Source organism: Cynoglossus semilaevis, chromosome 6, assembly GCF_000523025.1.
Source record: "Cynoglossus semilaevis isolate Cse_v1.0 chromosome 6, Cse_v1.0, whole genome shotgun sequence".
Taxonomy (NCBI): domain Eukaryota; kingdom Metazoa; phylum Chordata; class Actinopteri; order Pleuronectiformes; family Cynoglossidae; genus Cynoglossus; species Cynoglossus semilaevis.
The window spans coordinates 6,790,076-6,807,524 of NC_024312.1; the positions used below are offsets into that span (position 1 = coordinate 6,790,076).

General features: G+C 39.5%; 3 protein-coding genes across 5 annotated transcripts in view; 1 reads left to right on the forward strand and 2 right to left on the reverse strand.

Moving 5' to 3' along the window:
* LOC107988684 (unconventional myosin-IXa-like) overlaps window positions 1–4,341 on the reverse strand; it is a 41,340-nt gene extending 36,999 nt beyond the window's left edge. The window contains exons 1-5 of one of the 3 annotated variants that reach the window (XM_025056497.1): window positions 4,203–4,341; window positions 3,172–3,346; window positions 1,718–1,804; window positions 632–832; window positions 1–154 (exon numbers count right to left, since the gene is read on the reverse strand). The gene's annotated coding sequence lies outside the window, so the exon portion shown is untranslated. Of the gene's footprint in view, window positions 833–1,717; window positions 1,805–3,171; window positions 3,347–4,202 lie in introns of all 3 variants that reach the window. The other 2 variants (XM_025056498.1, XM_025056496.1) reach the window with 2 other exon arrangements.
* Window positions 4,262–7,127, forward strand: LOC103379914 (proteasome subunit alpha type-4-like). Its single transcript, XM_008311627.3, has 9 exons — window positions 4,262–4,358; window positions 4,740–4,785; window positions 5,199–5,241; window positions 5,322–5,484; window positions 5,714–5,791; window positions 5,893–5,981; window positions 6,065–6,195; window positions 6,635–6,758; window positions 6,840–7,127. The coding sequence occupies exons 2-9, from the start codon at window positions 4,783–4,785 to the stop codon at window positions 6,992–6,994; spliced, it is 786 nt and encodes a 261-aa protein (XP_008309849.1). The 5' UTR covers window positions 4,262–4,358; window positions 4,740–4,782; the 3' UTR covers window positions 6,995–7,127.
* Window positions 7,128–9,247: 2,120 nt separating this feature from the next.
* On the reverse strand, window positions 9,248–17,409 carry LOC103379916 (ornithine decarboxylase antizyme 2-like). The gene is given in 7 exon segments (XM_008311629.3): window positions 9,248–11,395; window positions 11,480–11,565; window positions 12,095–12,142; window positions 12,144–12,262; window positions 12,926–13,006; window positions 13,008–13,074; window positions 17,178–17,409. Coding segments are annotated over 7 exon segments (642 nt in total). The 5' UTR covers window positions 17,288–17,409; the 3' UTR covers window positions 9,248–11,264.
* Window positions 17,410–17,449: the final 40 nt, after the last annotated feature.

Sequence of the window (17,449 nt, forward strand, 5' to 3'; positions counted from 1 at the left end):
TTTTCTCGATCTCGTTCTTTCACGGCGAGCTCCTCCATCGGTAAACCACACGTTTCCTTGATGTTTTCCTTGATGATGCTGTTTCCTGGCACTGTTCCCATGTGGATCTACTTTGCGGGGGGCGGGGAGGGGGTGTTGCTTCTTAATACATGACCTATAAAAAAAGAAAAAAAAGTTGTTTTTTCCTCTACAAGTTCAGCAGTCTGTGTTCAATGAACTTCTACATTAGTTTTCTTTACCACCCAGCGTATATGGTCAATACTTCGACAACATTTACTCATCAAAAATAGTAGCGTGCGTGTGTGTGTGTGTTAGGTCGCCCTCCTTTTGTCAGAACTGATTTGGCAGTGTAAAGGTCAGTCATTTCTGTTATCTCCATGAGAGGGAGACAGTGAAACATAACACACAGTGAATCTAATTAGGGGAGATTTAGCATCAGATCTCAGATGAACTGCCCCAGGGCTGCGTTCTCCTGACAGATAATACCTCTGCTGGCCGGGGGATCGCACTCCATACCTGCTCTCACACGGCGTGTGAGAGAAGAAATAGATCACACACACTCCTGTGGCTGGTTTGAAAACATCCCACCTGTTTTCCCCGGGATCATTTTCCATCCTGGTGACATATTTACCATCCAGACATTTTGAAAAGGAAATCCTCCCTTTGGCCCTGAAAGTAGGAATTCAACTCTGTGTGCAGGGGCCTTCGGCGAGCACATTCACGCCAGCGCTGGTGTCCAAAGTGACAGGGACTTCACATGAAACGACACAGACGGTAGCTGAGGGCAAAGAGAGGCTGAAGGAGACAATAGGCAGGAGAGGATGGAATCCTTCTGTCAGGCAGAAAGAAAAAAAACACAGATCAGATTTAAAAAGAGAGCAGAGCAGAGGAATTCCTTCATAATATCACTGAAACATTTGTAGAATGTTTTAAAATGACTCACTACTCGCAACCAGAATATAAAACAATGGTGTTACAGGTGCATTTTATCACTTTAAAATATATGTTGTTTAACATGACTTTTGTCTTTTTTTCAGTTTTACTGTTTTGTTTTTTGTAAGCAATTTTCTTTAAAAAATTAGCCTCTAATGGCTAATTCTAAGCTATCACTTGGTTGACCTTTAACTAGTTTTAATCATTTATTACTTTTTACCATTTTTGATAGACTTTTAACTATTTCTTAGCTACCCCTTATCGTTGCATCTGAAATGTTTTGATACTTATGACTAACTTTTAGCTTATGTTTTAGTTACGTTGTCAAGAGCCTCTGATTTTTGATTGACTTACCAACATATCTGACATAATGGCTGTTTAAGGCTAACTTTTAACTTTTAGCCTACACTTAGTTTTTTTAACATAACAAATTAGACATTTTCTATTTATGTTTAAACAAAAGGAAAAGGTACAGTTTGATAAAAACCTAGGGTTAGAATTGTAAACATCCTTTGTCACGTCACTTCTTTATTGAATTCTTGTTTAGTAGTAGGTATCTATAACTGCCTTAACTGTCAACTGTGCACATTTTTTAAAATTAACAATCCATCATTTCATTTCAAGTGTGAGGCAGGCATCGCACTGCATGACTCTACATTAACTGCACTATGACATTTCTCTCTCAGTGTCTCTGCTGCTTTTCTATGACATCATGATAGCACAGATACCAAACGTGTTTCTTTCTCTCTGCAAGTCTGAGAAAGTGGTAAAAACTCACACCCACCTACAATGAAACAGTCTGGAATGAGTCTCTGTTTCCAGACATGGTTTCCTGAATCTGCCACTGTTTCAAAATCCCTGTGTCTGTGACCTGGAAAAACAATAGATTTTATTTAGTTGTCTGTTTTTTTCGTTTTTTTTTTTTTTACTTGCATACCCTGGTAGAAAAAAAACCCTGACTTGATCATTTCCCTGATTTAACCTGGATACAGGACATGAGGCTGGTCATGCTGTGTACATTTAAAGTGCGTTCAAAACAACTACTGCAACATATAAGCAGCCTGTTTTCCTAATGTTCACGAACACCACCTTCTAAAAAGTAGTTTCCTCATCCTGCTGCTGCATTGAATGCAAACTGAATATTTTCTGCTCTCTCCCTTTTTTCCTCCAGTTATTTTTTTTATCTTAAATTCTTTTTTCCTCCAGTTATTTTTTTCATCTTAAATTTCTCAGCCTCCTGTCTTTTACACATAACCAGTGTGTGTAAACTCTGTACTGTGTAAATCCTGATTGTTTTATCCACTACAGTGCCCCACTGACCCATAGCCCAGATTTACTACTGAACTATGAGCAAAGTATTCAGGCATTTATCGCAGTCAGTAATTAAATTGACAGTACGTGTGTGTGTGTGTGTGTGTGAGCTGCAGCAGATTGTCTCTGTCTCAGTATTTCACCTGAGCTCCCAGTCTTTTGCCATTGCAGTAATGCTTTATAGGCACTATAAAAAATCTCCTTGGCAGAGGCTTCTATCAGGATTACAACAGCACACGGTCTTTCAGTGACACCAAACAACAAGAGGCCACTGGACAGAGTGAAGTCCACATTTATCATCCAACAAAAAGACCTCTATATCAAAGCAATTAGGTTGAATTTTCACCTGTATGTTAACGTTAATCTGAATTCTGTCTGTTCTTAAACTGGGTATTGAAATACGATTATGAAAATCCGATGAGTCAGAGATCAGTGTCTCTGCATGAGATTACAAAGCTTACATCACCTGGGATGTCTCAAGAGAACGTTAAAAAAAACAGGTTATCAGCACCTGACTGAAGTTTCTGAGTGAATATTTAGGAGGTGTTCATCATTTTTTACTGTGGGACAAGTTTGGTTTGATGATACAACTGGGGCCCATCTGGCGCTCTGGTGATACTGAGGTACATCTGTATCTTCCAAATACAAAGCCTGGTAACGCACACGTGATGTGGTGGACTAAGTGTCTTGAGATTGGGCAACTCTGGAAAGTTTTTGCTCCAGCAGGGCATCATCATGCAGCGGGATACATGTTTTTGATTCTGCTCCACAGTCTCAAATTATAGTGTGTAGAGAAAACAATGTGAAACCTGTGTTGGAGTCACTAAAAATACAAATATGTTAAATGAGATCTAAACTCGGTCCAGGAGACACAGTGAGAGCCGGTTTCAGAGGAGACACTGAGGCCAACAAAATAAACCTTCACACCCTACTCTCCTCCTGGTCTCTGAGTAAACATCTTCACAGTGTGGTGTTACTGGTTGTTGATGAGGTGTCACAGCTGCTTTCCTGCCTCCAATCCTCAGGCAACAATGTGGGGATGTGATGATTGTTGATGATGGTAAGGTGAGCTGCCAGGCTTTGGTTGGTTTGGGCTGCAGTCCTGAGTGGAGAACCGCAGAAAACAGTTAAGCAATGCTGAAATGCTACATCACAATAAGACTGGTTTGTGCATATTTATCCCATTTTCCTATTTTATCAACTTATCTGGATAGATTACTCAATACTGGTTATTTATACAACAAAGGAACAGGCAGTGAATCAGACATTCAGTCCATATTCCTAACTTTAACGGAATTTCCGTTTGAGAGTAAAATAAAATTAGTAAAATGAGCGCAGGGTTCTGTGAAGGGATGTCCTGTGTGTAATTAATCACTTGTCGTCTTTAGATTAGATTAAATTAGATCGAATTAGATTAGATAAATCACCATTTCCGCAGTTCACCTGCTTCATACTCTATCACAGTCTATCCAAGCAGGATGCTTAAAAAAAACAGTAGTATGGCTCTACCTAGTGGTCAAAATGGGCTATACAAAGAACATGTAGGCTTCCTTTACTTTTGCAAGCAGTCATCACGCAGTCCTCAACGATTTCATTTTTTTTTTTAAAGTGATAGTTTTATACAAAATTATATAACCTGTCCACTGAATATACATTGCAAACAAGTTTAATATTATCTGATAGTTGTATGTAACGTTTTCAATACGTAGTACTTACATACAAATTGAAGAACTTATCATGACGGTTAGTTACATAATATTAATTAAATATCACTTTTTAATGCATACAGAGTTTGTATGGTCAATGGTTTCTAAATAAAAATCCTTAACACGAACGTGTAGTGTTTAATCTCTCCGAATACACTTTTTTACTATTTTACATCCTATATATTTTATAAATAATACGTTCAGCAAGCTAAACGCGAATCTTTTCGACGCTTAATTATTCTTGTACATTACCTTAATTTTTCAGCTTATATAAACATAGCCGTTTTGTAAGCACATTATACAATACTACCACACGATTTAGGACCAAAAAAGTAGGGCGAGTGTTGATGACGTCATAAACACGCTTCCGTCATCGTCAAGCGCCTTACAGTCAGCTTTTTTTGAACGGTAGGCTCATTGCGTTTGCTGTTAATAACAAAGTAATCTGAAATTACTTGTCTAAAACGGAAAGGTATACATATATATATATATATTAGGGTTACGTATTTACGTATTTATTTACAAAAAACTAATGTGTGTTCGGAAGTGAGGTGGTATATTGAATTAAAGAACGCCATTTCAGCTAGCATGATTTGTGCAACAATAGTTATATTAATATCTCTGTATTTAAGTAAACATTAAACTTCGTTCAGGCGTCAACATAATAAAAACTAAGCAGTTGTATTATTATTCACCTTTGGAACGTTTGCTTTATTTAAAAACGATTTATTATTTACTCTCAATCAACCGTAAGTTCCGTAGCTAAACAGTTTTTCCTTATATCACCAGGTTTTGTTCCATCAGCAACTGATTTAAAACACAGTTTTCAACAATGGTGAGTTTTCCTATCTGTTTCCATTGTTATAGAATTAGTTGTGCCCTTTTTAAATGATGTTGTAATGAAAAGTGAAAGTATGGCTGCAGCCTTTAGCACATCGTCAAGTAGTGTAAATGTTTACAAAAGATGTAATTACTGACAATCTAAGATCATGGATATTGCATAAATAATCCCGATAGCCAATATTTTAGTTGTCATTTGTATATTTACATACAGAAACTAGGACAAACGGCATAACTAAAGTACACATATTTCCCCAAAAGACTTATGGATAAAGACACATGTATAATTAAAGTTTCTGTAAAACAATGAAGATTTTCAGTTTGTTCTACTGTTAAATCCAAATGTAGCAGCTCTTCACTGTGCATTTAAACAATGCCTGAATATCGTGTCCTTCTGTCTCTCCATAGTCACGAAGATATGATTCCAGAACAACCATCTTCTCACCTGAAGGTAAGTATTATAACCCAGTATTATACATTTGCTGTGTGTTTCTGCACTTTTACTAATGTCCTGATGTTTGTTGATTCCAGGGCGTCTCTACCAGGTTGAGTACGCGATGGAAGCAATTGGACATGCAGGCACGTGCCTGGGAATTTTAGCCAATGATGGAGTGCTGTTGGCTGCAGAGAGGAGGAACATCCACAAGCTGCTGGATGATTTTTTCATCTCAGAGAAGATTTACAAGCTAAATGAGTGAGCCACTTTTTGTAATTGAAGTTAGCGTTTTTAAATGTTGTTATGGCCGCTATTAACATAGCGTAGATACACCATCAAATCCAACTAGTATGATTTCATTGAGAGCATGTTGTACAACACGCAGTACTACATCTTTTCAGTGTCACAGATTTTTCTCTGGTTGGTCAATTTAGCTCAGAATGAAAGCCCGTGTTTTTATAATCTGCATTTGTCCATTACGTCACAGAGACATCGCCTGCAGTGTGGCAGGAATCACATCAGATGCCAATGTGCTGACAAATGAGCTGAGGCTGATCGCTCAGAGGTGAGTTCTGACGCTGAAGCTCTGACGTTGAAGCTGAGCAGAAAATATCATGTCTCTGGTAGAGTTCACATAAACATGATGTGTATTTCTTTATGTTGCAGGTTCCTGCTGCAGTACCAGGAGCCAATTCCCTGTGAGCAGCTGGTCACAAGTTTGTGTGACATCAAACAGGCCTACACACAGTTTGGAGGTCAGTAGCCTGTTCTTCTTCTAAATGTCCTGGAATTAAAAATCCCTATTAAGGATTATCTTAACTTCTGTGTGGATTCTCAGGAAATCGTCCTTTTGGAGTTTCACTCCTCTACATGGGCTGGGATAAACATTACGGCTTCCAGCTCTACCAGAGTGATCCCAGTGGAAATTATGGCGGCTGGAAAGCCACATGCATCGGAAACAACAGTGCTGTGAGTTTAAAAACACAGTCTGCTTCAAAAACAATGTCCTATACATACAGTACAGTAACTACCTACATTCTCTCATCTGCTTTTATACAATTTTTTTCACCACACCTATTCAATTCTATATGTACAACACTTACAACTCATACAAGGCCGCTAGAGGGCAGTGCTGCATATACCAAGACTGTGGTCCTTTTGTGCTGAACATTGAAGTGGTTAATGGTGCCTTCTGTTTTGGGCTTTGTACATCTCAGTGGGATACACACAAAGCACTGTGGGTAAAAGAAACCTGTGTGATCGTTATGTGAACACTTTGTTTGTGAAAATAAAAGAGCCGCACAGATGTATGCAGAGTGAAAACTAACTATAAAACTATTCTAGTGCTTTCTATACAGACTCCACAGCAGAAAGATTGTGTTCTTACATTTTTTTTGGTCTCTTGTAGGCAGCTATGTCTATGCTGAAGCAGGACTACAAAGAAGGAGAAATGACCCTTCCCTCCGCCCTCGCACTGGCGGTTAAAGTTCTGAATAAAACCATGGATGTCAGCAAACTGTCTGCGGAGAAAGGTACAGAATACAGTCTTATACATGTGTTATCTAGGATTGACATTTGGTTCCTAAGCATCTAATGTGTGTTTGCTGTTTCAGTGGAAATCGCCACCCTGACACGTGTAAACGGCAAGACCTGCATCAAGGTGCTGAAGCAGAAGGAGGTGGATGCGCTGATCAAGTTGCACGAAGCAGAGGAGGCCAAAGCAGAGAAAGACAAGAAGGAGAAGGAACAGCGAGAGAAGGACAAGTAAAGCTGGTGTCGTCCTTCCATGTTACATCAACATCTTGTCCCCAAAAGTGAACAGCAGCTTGTGTCCTTTGATGTTTTTCAAACTTGTAAATATTTGACTGGAAAGCAATAAAAACATATTGGTTTCACTTTAATGTTTTGAATTATCGGTTTATAATCAATGTTTAAAGTCCAAAAGTCGACTGACAATTTGGAAATATATTGAAGTAAAACTAACTGTAGCTCAGAAAATCGGTCAAAGAAAGTCTTCAATGTGTCAGTGGATGTTGTTCTGGGACAGCTGCTGAGTGCAGGCAGCAGATGGTCATAATGCACACTTTATGGGGTTATGAAACAGTGAAGCATCATTACACAATGTATACAATATACGCAGAGCTGAGGACTAAGTGCTGTCTTTAACTGTGAGACAGGATGTCTCTCTAAATCCATTCATGGCTCTAATTCTGTTCAGAAGTGGCAGAGAAGTACTTGAAGTTGGTGCAACGCATGCATGACCACAACAAGAGAATGAAGGCGTGTGCACTTTGTCAACAAATCTGTTCACGAATAATATATACAATCAAACATTGCAAACAACATTTAAGGAACTACAAATACAATTTGGCACTAAACTAACATGCAACCCTATTTAAATCCTATTTATAGTTGAAGTCAATTATTATTGACATCCAGTGTCAACCAATTGTGGTTGTTTTGCGGGCCACCTCTGGGGCCCAGAGCCAGGTGTTTGAGACTCCTACATTAGGGCCATCTGGAGTTAATAACCGTTTTCAATGTTGTCTGTTTTTATTATTTATTTTTAGTGTTCAAAAAAACAATGTGGAACGACATTTCAATTAGATCTGCATCGTTAAAACCAGCATTAGCTGCTGTGCGTCAGGAGACAGAGGTTTTTATTTCAATCATATGAGCACATTTGTCATTATCTTCCAGTGTCAGTGTGAGGACAGCGGCACCGAAAGAGGGGATTAACTGTTCGCCCAGTGCTTTTAACGCCACTAACCACACGCTGGAAACTGAGACGTGGGCAGTTTCCGAGAAAAGTGATGTGGCGCTCAGCCTACATTTGAGGTGTGTGTATATAAAGTCATCATCAGATTAAGGCCAGGAGGTGCCTGTTGTCTTTCACTCTGGGGATTTAAGACTCTTCTAGCCTCTAGTACAGTACAGCTGTGATCAACATTCATATCTTTGTCTTAAAGTACTCATTCATAGTGTATACATATGGAAAACCTATATATAGTATATGTTTCTATATGTGACTGTATTATGCAATCTTTCAGCATTTTCTTATTGTTCTGATGTTGGCAGGGACCGTCAGACAGTTGTCACTGTTAAAGATATATTTTTTTTTTTTAAATGATTTTTGATATATATACATATATATAAAACCATCAGGAATCAAACCAGTGACCTCCTTGCTGTAAGGCAACAGCACTGATCGCATAAATGTAGTTCGCTTTTTGGTCAGGGACCGCCCCTAAAGAGGTTTAAAGGAATTCCCCTGTAAGGTTTGACATTCTGTTAGTTCTTAGAAAATAGTTTTCACATTTGTGCCTGCGACCTAATGGCCTAAAAATCAGATTGCCGGAGTATTAGCGAGGCTGATTTAGCACAACTGTCACCGTCATGTTCCAGGCCACTGGAAATAGATCTGTGGATCAAGTGGCTGACTGAGGCGTTTGTTACAGTCCCTGGCTGAAGGCCAGCAGTGAGCTGTTAGTGTGCTGCTGGGAGATTATCTCCTGAGTCAGCTGAAACTGTGCTTCCCAGAACTACTGTTTCACTTTGAAAGAAAAACAACACTTTTGTTTCCTCAGAACAGCTTCACTGCTGCTCTGTGCCTCTGACAAATGTTTACCATCAACTGTTCACTGTCTTTGTACCATCTGACATTTTATTTTCCATTATTATGTTACACTTTCATTTAAGCTCTTTAGAACCTGTTACATTCTTTTCTTAGATTCTTCTTATATTTCTTTGTATTTAATTGATTCATCTAATTAACATTTTTATATAATAGAATTATTTGTTACATAACTTATTTATTATATATTTTTGACATTTCAAGGGGATTTTTATTGCATGGTTTGACATTAGTTGCAAATAATTAGTTTGACTAATTAAACCTATGGTCCCAACCAAATATAAACAATAGCCTCTTTGTATCACATTCCTTACTTTGTAAACAACCATCTTAATACAACATTAAAAAAAAAAAACTACTTAAAAAAATTAATCCAAAACAACCATATACATGGTTATCAACTTTTATTCACCCCAGTTTGTATACAAGAGTGGATTGTCATTCAGTAGGAACCAAAACCACCAAAAACTAAACACAAATCCTGTAGCTATTACATTACACATTATACATACATAAAAATATACCTCTGAGTAAAATCAAATGTTGACATTTTCCTACGAGAGCTTACAGTCAGGGATCGATCGGTAGCACTGAGAGAGAAGTAAGTAAGGCCCTCCCCCGTTCCAACTGCAACATAAACTGTCCACCCTCACGTGAACCACAGGACAGGCATGGGGAATGTCGGTTAGTATTGCTTTACATACCACACTGGATTTCGATTCGTCCGTAAATAATATCATTTACACCCCACAGCAGACACAGGGAATTCTTTGGCGTTTAACTGCTGTGAACTACCAGCCACCAAACTTCAAGGAGAAAATAAACTAAAGATTTCTAAATTGCATACTGTAAAAGATTCATCACCTTGAAGGTTGCACTCGCAGGACAGTCTGAATCTGCATGGGATGAAAAGTGACTTATGAACTAATTTCTTTCCAATAAGACTTAAAAGCAAAAAAAAAAAATTTACATTGCACGTTTCTCTTTTTAGGCACAGAAAGCAGCTGCAGGATCCTGCAGTATCTTCTACCCACAGCTGGTGTCTCGTCACAGAGATAAACATCAAACTTTCAGAAAATACATTACAGCAAAGTAGTAAATGTCAACTCTGATCACAAGCCAGATTTTTTTTTTAAAATGATAAACCGATAACCAAATATTTTCACAATTTTCAACCAAATTTACAAAAAAAAATAAATAAATCAATGTACTGTTGTTACAGGTGGAAAATCATTTCAGTAAACTATTTAATGGTCTCAATTAGAATTCAAACCCTCATCAATCCCATGACCACAAGCTTGATCCTGTAACTGCGAGGCTACAGGATGTTATTTTCCCCAGTTACATTATGTTAGGAAGTAATCAGGTGATAAAGCACAATGGACTGAAACCAAGCTCCTAATGGAGGAGTTGCATCATAGTATAGTATTACTGCACTTTTTGGAGTTCATGACAAAACTTCATTTTTGATTTGATGCTCATCTCCATGATGCTGTTGGGCTGAAGCTGGATTAGAATCAAACGTTATCCTGTAGGTTTTAGTTGAACTCATTGATAAGTGGAGTTTTTAAACAACAATTGTTCAGCTTAAAATCTGGGGGGGAAAAAAACTCTGCAATGTGTTTTGTATGAAATAAAATACTGCACAAATACTACGTAGGTGTTTCACTCTCTCCCCCCCCACACACACACACTTAAGCAAAGTTCCTCCATTCGTGGCTACATGGTTATGAGTGTAAAAGTTTAGCGATGTGCTGGAATGATGTGATGTATTTCAGGAAAATGTGTGAATAAGTGTGAATATTTATCAGTAACAGATCAGGCCTTTACTGCCATGTAATAATCCTAAACAAAGGTTTTCAGTGTTTATACCAAGACTCCTCCAAAAAAACAGTTCTTATCCCTAATGTTACAATCTGCGTGGTTTACATCAGACAAACAAACCAACGTTTTTATATTTTCAACAAAAAGGGGAGAAGCAGTGAGCAGAAATACAGTGACTGTTTTATGCCAAACACTAGCTTACTTTGACTGTCTAACTGAGGAAGTAAAAGTGTCACAAAATACACCAAACAATAAAAAAAAAAAAAATTAAATCCCACAATGCATGTGACAACCTCCACCAGCCTCCTCCAATCACCAATCAGCAGTTATTCACGGGGGAAGAGAGACAGAGGAGGGAGGGGCAAAGGTGTTTGTGTCACATGGAACTGATACCACTCCCAAAAAAACCTCATTGAAAACCACGAGTTTGTGAAAGAGGAAGAAAAGATGACACCTTCAGTTTTTGAGATATTTTGGTGGTGAGGTGCGGTGGTGCAGGGGCAAGTGTCCGGAGTGTGAACGTGTATGTAGAAAAGAGGGGGAGGGTGTTGAGGCTGTCAGGGCGTGGATGATGTAGGAGTCACTCCTCATCTGAGCTGCTGTTGTCCAGAGAGTAAACCATGAAGGCCAGATCGGGCCGGGCTGGTACCATGGGGTCACCTGGCTTCACCATCTCAAAGCCCATGTAGTGGAAGGTCCTGATGATGGACACTGGTGGAGGAGACAGGGCAGAGATCAGCTAAAGAGAAAAAGTGGACGAACAACAATAATAATAATATGAAAAGCAGCTCTTACTTCGATCCTCTCTGTTTTTCTGGAACCACAAAAAGACCTGGTTAACTTTGAGCTTCTCTTCTGCAAACTCCAGCAGAGCAGTCAGCCTGAGGACGACACCAGCACAGAGTCACTCGGTGAATCAGGGAAAAGAAAGCACTGTACGGTGACGCACATAATGTCTCACTCCTTTTTACAGAAGCGCTGAAATTTTACATAATCCAGTGACGGCGGTGCCGCGGGCTGCTCATCAGACTGGTTCTGCGATCACGACAGACAAGGTTACTCTGTCCTGGCATTGATCGCAGCCACACACAAAGGCAGCCAGCAACTAATGAAACCCATGAACAGCTGCCATAGTTAAAGGCACAGTGTTAACATTGAAAACATGATAATACAGCAGTCTCCTATCATAAGGTGAGACTGTGCTTGGAGACTATTTTTAAAGGATTTCAATAATGTATTACAGACGTCGAGAGATAAAAGAGAATTTCCTCCGTGTATAATTTAGTTTATTCAGCATTTGGACCATTTTGGTTGTTTTCAGTTCCCACACACTGGTCATTCAAAGCTAGGGGTCAACATAGGTAGACATTTTTTCGAGATTTTTTTTTTTTTTTTTAACAAGCCCCTCACCCTTCTTTGCTCCCTTCAACGAGAACTCCAGCAGGAAACTCCAGAAATGTCCCCTGATAAAGCTGTATCCCAGGAGGCCGAGCGGCGCTCAGTCAGCTGATAGTGAAAGTGCAGAAGAGAGGTGTTCCCACTGGCTGCAGAGTCCTGCGTCACTGTTAACCTTTCATCCTGGATACACACAAAGAGGTGATTGATTGGTTTATTATCGACTCTGCGCTGCATCAACGACTGATCTGCTCTGATCTGGTTGAACACTTCTGCTTATTGTAATCCCACTGAGTGATTCTTTCTCAGATAGAGTATTTTATGAGGCGTGTGGCTGTGCAGCATGTGACAGCAGAGAGACACATTGTGTTCATGTTTAGAACACACATCCTTTCACTGCTACAGAAGGTCCTGCATCTGCAATTTGTTTGATATTTGAAATGAACGTCTCCAACTGTCTGTCAGATGATCAAGGGAAATAATGGAGGCTATTAATGTATGCCAATGTGATCCAACTAGATTTGCGATGGTTGTGGCTACTGTGTTCACATAGCAGGACACGTTGCTGCACAATCGAGCCAAGTTCCGTCAGTTTTTAGTTCTTGAATTTACAGCAGCCTGACAAAGCACTGCTATTATAAAGGTAGTAATACTATAAATACAGTTTGTCTCATTTAAACTCATTAAACTCATTTTTATTTTTTCAAAAGATCCAGTAAAAAGTATACATATGGAGCTTTTGATAACAATTTGGCAACACTAAATCAAAAACACCACTAATTTAACTCAGTTAAAAATTTAAAAATGAACACAAAACAAAACGATGACCTAGTCCTCATGAGTTACCTTGTGTAGTAGCACGACGAAAGAGTGATCCCTGACAGTCCCTCGCCCACTCGGGATCTTCAGTTGTGGGTGAGGGGCATCAGGAACACCACAGAGGCCCTGGAGCCCGAGGGTTAGAGCATGGCAGTCGAGAGCCGGCTAACCAGGAGCTGAGGGGAGAAAGAGGAAGGAGTCGGTTGGTGTCTGAGAAACACACCATCTGAGAAACATACGGTTCTGTCATAAACTGCCACAAAGAAGAGAAGGAAGTCAAACTGACAACATTTCTCAAACAGATATTAATCATTTTAAACTCTAATCAGTCATGAAAACTGAAGGTGCCTCAAATGCTGCTCAGCATGTTGCTGCTTTGTGAATCCAATTGATTTACTGTCTCCAGACATACAGTATGTCACTGAAGCATATTATGCTGTCCACCTGGAAAAACAAGACAAAACAAACTGCAGGAGCTGCTCCTCCTGCAGCCTCACAGCACATGATACCCTCAGGGGAGCTCAAACAGTGGAGATGTTAAGATGTCCGTTGGTTCAGTAAAACCATTCAATCTACATCATACATATAAATAAATTATTATTATTTCAATAAGAGGACAACAAGGGGGTCAACAAAAATGCACGAGTCTTCTTATCTTCTGCTTCATCCTGTTCAAGATCGAAGAGGAAACTGCAGCTACTGCACGACACACATGCCACCAGCAGGAGACCGAAATTAACTTTGACATAAAAATAAGATTTTTATCCTGATGAAAACACTGATGTCCTGTTGCCTCATTTAGCCACTGCTCCACAAAGACTTCATTAAAAACATTGCTCCTACAGGGAGCACCAAGGCAACACACCACACTTCTACTGTTCAGCAGATGAAGGCAGAGGCGTTAAACGGAACACATGCTTAGTACTGTTCCAAACAAACTGTTTCTGCCCCACTGTGCAGCGCAATTCAGTCTCAATGTCTGAGGAAAATTCAAACTCTTAAACATTCAAATTCTTATACAAAAGCAAAACACACAAAGCCAAAATTAACTCAAAATCTTAATCTTAATTACTTTAATGTCTATGTGGAATTAATGGATACAATTCATTCTGTATCATAATGTATTAACTCTGACTTTGCTCATAAATCACTTGCAAAATAATAGTAATCCCCAGTTAAAGAGCCCCACAAATTTAAAGCCCATGATTTGTAACTGTATGGTTGAACAGGAGGATTGGTTGGAGATGTGGGTCATCAACAAGCACATGATCTGTAAACACCTCTGCAAATAGCTTGGAAGGCTTTTGGAAACATGCATCTTGGGCGTTTTGAGTTACAGCTCCCGTCCAGGCCGCCACAGACTGCTGGATCAAAGCTTGAGCATTTGTATAATACGCCGATCAATTCTTTCAAAGAAGAAGCAGCAGCACCATCATCTCTGTAGAGATAGAGTACCTCTCCAGCAGCACTTTCATCTCTGTAGAGATAGAGTACCTCTCTTCAGGACAATTTTAACCTACCTGTTTTTGACCTGGCTAACCTGGAATAATTTTCAAGCTACTCTGTTCTTTAGCATTTAGCCCTATACATTTTGAGCAAAACCTGTCAAACGACATGGCGAGGCCTGTAAGGAAGGCAGCTAAAGGTTTGTGTGCAAACAATTCCATATTTAGAGCCATGCAACATGGAACAACAGTGACAACAGATCAAGATAAGAGTTTCTGGAGGTGTGTCTGGGTCACCACAGGGTATGTAGACTGGTCTAACAACCTTGTCTGCATGCCATAACATAAACAAAATTAGTGTTCTGTTATTTTGCCATCCCATCCTATTACTTCCTTTGCTATGGGACAGAGATCATTACTTTAGAGATTATCAAGCTTTAAACTATTGGCTTCATGTTTGAGATGATTGCATGTGGCAGATTCCAGAGCTAAAAAACAAAAACAACACAGAAAGCAACTGAACAGCAAGGACTGGTTTTAAGTGTGGAGGTCTGCTTCTTCTCTTTCAGAGACAGACAGAAGAGCCTGTCCTTGATGTGAATGCCAGCTTGTTTTGAAAGGCAACACTCTGGTCCTCTGACATTTAAGTCACTGTCCAAGCAAACCTCCCCTCCACCGCTCCTGTCCCATGATGCCACTCCAGCTGGAGTGCTGCAACTTTTAGCCAACTCTATAGGTCACCCTAAAATAAGAATATAGGTTATGTGTTTTGCTTTTAAAGACGGCACAAGAGTTCAGGAAGATTCACGAGCCTCGGCTAGTCTTAATGGAGAGGGTTTAGTGCATCATTGTGTGAGCTGGCTGGAAACAGGCGTACATGTGCATGTGTCTTTATTCAATTATCGGAGGATAAATGCTCCCACTGTCTGGTCTTCCTGAACTGGGAGTTACGACAAGAGATTCAGGTGAAAGTCCATGTTGGTCAACGGCTTCACTTGGAGAACAGCCCAGGAAAAACATTGTTGCCAAAAATACAAAAACACACCCTAAAAAGACATCTACCATTGTTATCTATTATGATTTCATAGAAGACTGCATACTGTCCAAACAACTAAGAACGGAAAACACTGGAGACAAACATCACGTAGCTGCTTGTAGGAACATAAACACGAGAGTCTTCTTTCCCCTTCCGACCCCTGGAAGTTTGGCAGCGCAGCATGTTGGAAAAGATGCCTAGACAGAAACAGGAAAGGCGCACGTGCTCTGAAACCTGAGTGCGGATGGACAAATCCCTGTCCCTGACCCCTGGACAACTGATCCAACAAACTGAAGACAACAAAACGAGTGTCAAACTATTTCGGAGCAGCAGAGCAGTGTTCTAGAAAATGAATATGGAATTGAAACAAGACAGCCAGACATCCCCAACCGCTTTAAGTAAAACAATTGTCTGGGGTTTATTGAATGCCCCTAAAATTATAAGATTATAAATTATAAAATTATATTATAAGTTTTGCACACCTTCAATGCCTAAGTCTTTTAATTAAAAAAAAAACCATCAGAAAAATGGTCTACCGTCTTAGCCGCTGCTGCTGCAACAACAACAACACATTCAAACTCATGTAAATAAAGGATACTTTAGTCTAAGTGACATGGATTTGCATTGCTCCTTCCACAAGTGACACAGCTACAGTATTGTTTTTGTTTTGTTTTTATCTTGCCATACCATCACACCTCTTTAACAGGCACTCAGCTACTATGTCCCAGCTCTTTAGAAAGCGTAGATATGTGTGACACCTCCCTATGTTTGTCTAGACACATGCAGGCAAACACACTCAAACACAAACAAGTTCCATCCAGGCTTGATAAGTGGACCGGTACAGTAGCAGGTTATGTAACCAGAATAATGTGGGACAGTGGATGCCTTCAACTGACAGGGTTACAACAATAGGCAAACAAAGTCCCGCCTGTTCAGCTACAATGCTGGTGACAAATGACATATTTCTTTGTATGTGTAGCAGTGTATTCATTGTGTATTGCTTTGTGCAATCAACTGACGGTGCCAATGATGCTGCTGCTGCTGTTCTCTTTGGTTAAAATGAAGTTGACTCCCCTGTGCGCTGGGTGCATTTTTGGTTGTTTTTCCCCCAATAGTTCCATGAATTGTGTTGATAAATATCTTTATTTGTTGGTAAGTTGGTAATAAAAAAGAGAAAAAATATATATAAGGGCGCTTCAATGTCCTTTTAAATGAAATTTTGCCAAGTATTTGCATACTCTCAAACTTGCATGTGATGTAGTTCAGCTTTGTGTAAAATACGTGATACACCTTTATATTGAATTAACCCCATACTGTCACCGTCTGTACACTGTGTCAACCGTTGGACCGCAGCTCTTATACAATGCATTATTGGATATTTGGGCAGTTCCGTAGTTTTACTGTTTTGAAATAACTAAGTATCACATGTCTGGAAGTGTTTTAGGTGCATGGAGTTGATTCTTAATCTATAAAGCATTTTTGTAGACGTAGAGTAAAGTGGAGTTGTATTCCGTCATCCGTCGTTACGGAACGACGTTATTGAATGTCAAGGTTTTTATGCCTTATTTTTTCTTACCCTCTCTTCGTGCAGTTGTTCATATGCGCCTTTGTTACTTCCTACAAATATAAACTTCCTAAAACTCTAGCTTAAGAGTTTCAGGACTTACCTGAAACCAAACTGCAGTAGTAAAAAAAACAAAAACAAACAAAAAACCCCCCAAACAAAACAATGTCACCTGAATGACAACAACAACAAAAAAACATCTGCTGTTGTCTCGAGAAGAATTTCAGCTCCTACCTTTCCTCGGTGTTCAGCATGATAGCTTCGAGGATACAAGGCTCTTTGTGCGGTTTTTTACAGCCAAAACAACTACTATTTAACAGAAACTCCACAGACAAGTTCACCATTCGTGACTAGACAAGAACCAAAATCCTGGTCGGGATTTATTCGTTGCAGGTTCTCTACGTCCCACCGGTACGTGCAGGATACACAAACACACTCAACAGTAATGTTGCTATCCGCAAGACAGCGTATTTATAGCCACAGCTGGGCATCATGGGTAATGACGT